This window comes from Moschus berezovskii, chromosome 7, assembly GCF_049115385.1.
Source record: "Moschus berezovskii isolate FMDL1 chromosome 7, NW_MosBer_1.0, whole genome shotgun sequence".
Lineage (NCBI taxonomy): Eukaryota > Metazoa > Chordata > Mammalia > Artiodactyla > Moschidae > Moschus > Moschus berezovskii.
The window spans coordinates 117,493,518-117,496,972 of NC_142466.1; the positions used below are offsets into that span (position 1 = coordinate 117,493,518).

At 42.8% G+C, this 3,455-nt stretch overlaps 1 protein-coding gene across 1 annotated transcript; it reads left to right on the plus strand.

Annotated features, from left to right (window-relative positions):
- Window positions 1-450: 450 nt before the first annotated feature.
- B3GALT9 (beta-1,3-galactosyltransferase 9) lies at window positions 451-1,593 on the plus strand. Its single transcript, XM_055427735.2, is given in 1 exon segment — window positions 451-1,593. A coding segment is annotated over 1 exon segment (1,143 nt).
- The last annotated feature ends 1,862 nt before the right edge of the window (window positions 1,594-3,455 follow it).

Below are 3,455 nucleotides of genomic sequence, written 5' to 3' on the forward strand. Positions count from 1 at the left end.
AGCTGCCACTCCATTGACGAATAGCCCCTGGACCTTTGTAATCAGAGAAGAAACTGACCCAAGCGCATTGGTTCTGGAAAGGACCGTCATATATTTCCCTGTAAGTTTTTAGCATAATGATACCAACTGTTACTTTATATTCATGTGTCTATGTCTGATTCCTCTTTGTTTTCCCAGTGTCTAACACCGGTGCCTTAAATATAGTAAGTAGGGTCTCATCCAAGCAAGAAAACAGCCAACATTTTGTTCCGTTTCCACCTTGTGCTAAATACTGGTCTCAGTAGTACTGGAGAAGAGAGAGGCATGATGTCCAGGGGACCAAGATCTAGAGAGAGAGACAGGGGAAACACTAATAATAAACACTTAAAACAGGGGACTGTTAAGTGCTTTCAGGTGTGCACACAGTGTCCCGGGAGTATACACACAGAAATGGGGATGAAGCTTGAATGAATGAGTGTGTGTTCTTCCATTGAGGTGACTTTCTGCAGACTTCGGACTCACCGGTGCTGTCTCATCCTGTTTAATGTTATTCTATTTCATGCCTCGCTTTTTGGGGCTGATTTTGTGGAAGAATATTTTCTGCATGCTTTGCCTTATGTAGATATGAAAGTTCTTGAAATTAAGGATAAGGCAAGAAAATTGAACACGGAGCCCTTGAGAAGCAATCTTTCCAAATACTATATCCTGAGCCAGTCGGAGGTGTGTAAAGGGAAGAGCATATTTTTGCTCTCTCTTATATTCAGTACCCCAGAAAATGGAACAAGGCGGGATCTCATCAGGAAAACCTGGGATAACGTGACCAATGTCTGAGGGCACCCCATTCTCACATTATTTGCTTTGGGAATGCCTGTTTTGGTAACCACTCAGCAGGAGATAGACAAAGAGTCCCAAAAGAATAATGACATAATTGAAGGCATCTTCTTGGACAGGGCTGAGAACCAGACTCTGAAGATCATCACCATGATGCAGTGGGCTGTGACTTTCTGCCCTAATGCCCTGTTTGTCCTGAAGGTTGATGAAGAGATGTTTGTCAATATACCAAGCTTGGTGGACTATCTTCTCAATCTGAAAGAACACCTTGAAGATATCTATGTTGGAAGAGTTATCCATCAGGATACGCCCAACAGAGACCCTAATAGCCAAGAATTTGTCCCTTTCAGCGAGTACCCAGAAAAGTACTACCCAGATTACTGCAGCAGGGAGGCCTTCGTTATGTCCCAAGATGTGGCTCGGATGATGTACGTAGTTTTCAAGGAAGTACCCATTGTAGTGCCTGCTGATGTGTTCCTAGGAATTTGTGCTAAGTCCATTGGCCTTATACCCATCCACAGTTCAAGGTTTTCTGGGAAAAGTCACATCAGATACAACAGATGTTGCTATAAGTTCATTTTCACATCCTCAGGAACTACAGATGCTGAAATGCCCCTGGCATGGAAGGAAATTAACGGTGGAAAAGAATGTACGCTGCTTGAAACCTATTATGGGCTTGGTTCCTGCAAACTTCTGACGTATCTTGACAGCTTTAAACACTTTCACATGGGTACCATAAAAAATAATGCCATATCTTATGATGATTGCTGCTGCTGCTGCTAAGTCACTTCAGTCGTGTCCGACTCTGTGTGACCCCATAGACGGAAGCCCACCAGGCTCCCCCGTCCCTGGGATTCTCCAGGCAAGAACACTGGAGTGGGTTGCCATTTCCTTCTCCAATGTGTGAAAGTGAAAGTGAAGTCGCTCAGTCGTGTCCGACCCTTAGCGACCCCACGGACTGCAAATGTCCCTCCTTCCTTTTGTTTTTATGTAGTTTGAATATTTAATTGTACTCAGCAAGTTGCAAAGAGTCTTATTGCTCTGATGTACTACACTGAATTGAGATCCCATTTTAAGAAATTTAAATTGGTGTAACGTGATTCTCTTCAAAATAAAACCTTCTGTCTAGAAAAGAGAGGACATATAATTGAATTGTAACTCAGAAGTCTTGTTTCGCTTTCATAATTAATGGGTTTCCAAAAATCACATTCTATGGAACTGTCATGACTCAGTGATCACAGCAGTGACTGACTTTTTAGAATGCTCATAATTAAAGAGAAATAATAAATAAGCAATTTAACAAAATGTTCATCTTGTCTGCAAGCAGGAAACATTTTTCGTAATCTGGATGGTGGGATCACATTTAAAAGTTTTAGCTACCTAGTATATATTAACTATTTCACTAAGACTTGGCTGTCTTTCGGCTAAACAATTTCCATCAAGTCCTAATTAGGCAGTGTTTTACAAATGGGATGCAACAAATATGCATCTCATGTTATGTAGACACTCTATTGGGCTTCCCTGCATGGTTCAGTGGTACAGAATCTGCCTGCCAATGCAGGAGACAGGGGTTTGATCCTGGGTTGGGAAGAATCCCTGAAGAAGGAAATAGCAACCCACTCCAGTATTCTTGCCTGGGAAATCCCATGGACAGAGGGGCCTGGCAGTCCACAGGGTTGCAAAGAATTGGACATGACTTAGCGACTAAATAACCACCATATACTCTTATTAGTTTCCTAGAGGTGCTTAACAGAACACAACAAACTAGGTGGCTTAAAACAACAGAAATTTAGTGCATTAGCAGTAGGAAAGGAGAAGGCAATGGCACCCCACTCCAGTACTCTTGCCTGGGAAATCCAGGTAGGCTGCAGTCCATGGGGTCTCGAAGAGTCGGACATGACTGAGCGACTTCACTTTCACTTTTCACTTTCATGCATTGGAGAAGGAAATGGCAACCCACTCCAGTGTTCTTGCCTGGAGAATCCCAGGGACAGGGGAGCCTGGTGGGCTGCCGTCTATGGGGTCGCACAGAGTCGGACACGACTAAAGCGACTTAGCAGCAGCAGCAGGAAAATGGCCAGTATGGGAACATGGACAAACGGAACTCAGGGATACCAGAGATGGTGAAAGACAGATAACTAATCTGGGACAAGAAAATTACAGTCATTTGAGAATCATTTTGTAACAGAGCAGGGCTGGTTTATCTATGTTACCATGGCTGGAAAGAAACCTATTTCTGCATTCTGAACCATCACACTCTGATAACATATTCACATAAAAACCTCTGGATTGGTGATTGCTTTGCCGTTTAGAGAGCAGAACACTAGAAAACAGGTGGAAACATTTTTTGTCAATGAAAAACAAGTGCATCCTTTGTTAATCAATGAGATAGTATCCTGGTTTCGGCAAAGGGAGCCTTCCATTCTGACCCTGGTTATTAGGAGTCAATTTCCCTCTCTTTGATCAACTCAATATTGACTTGAACCTCAAAAATTAAAGCTCTCAACAACGATGACCACCAGTAACTAAGATGACAGTTTGGGGACCTTTCCAGTTTAGCATGTTATCACTCCCTCCCACCCAAAACCACAGCAGAGTAAAATGCATTGATAAACAGCAAAAAGGGCATCAAGGAACACTAGAAA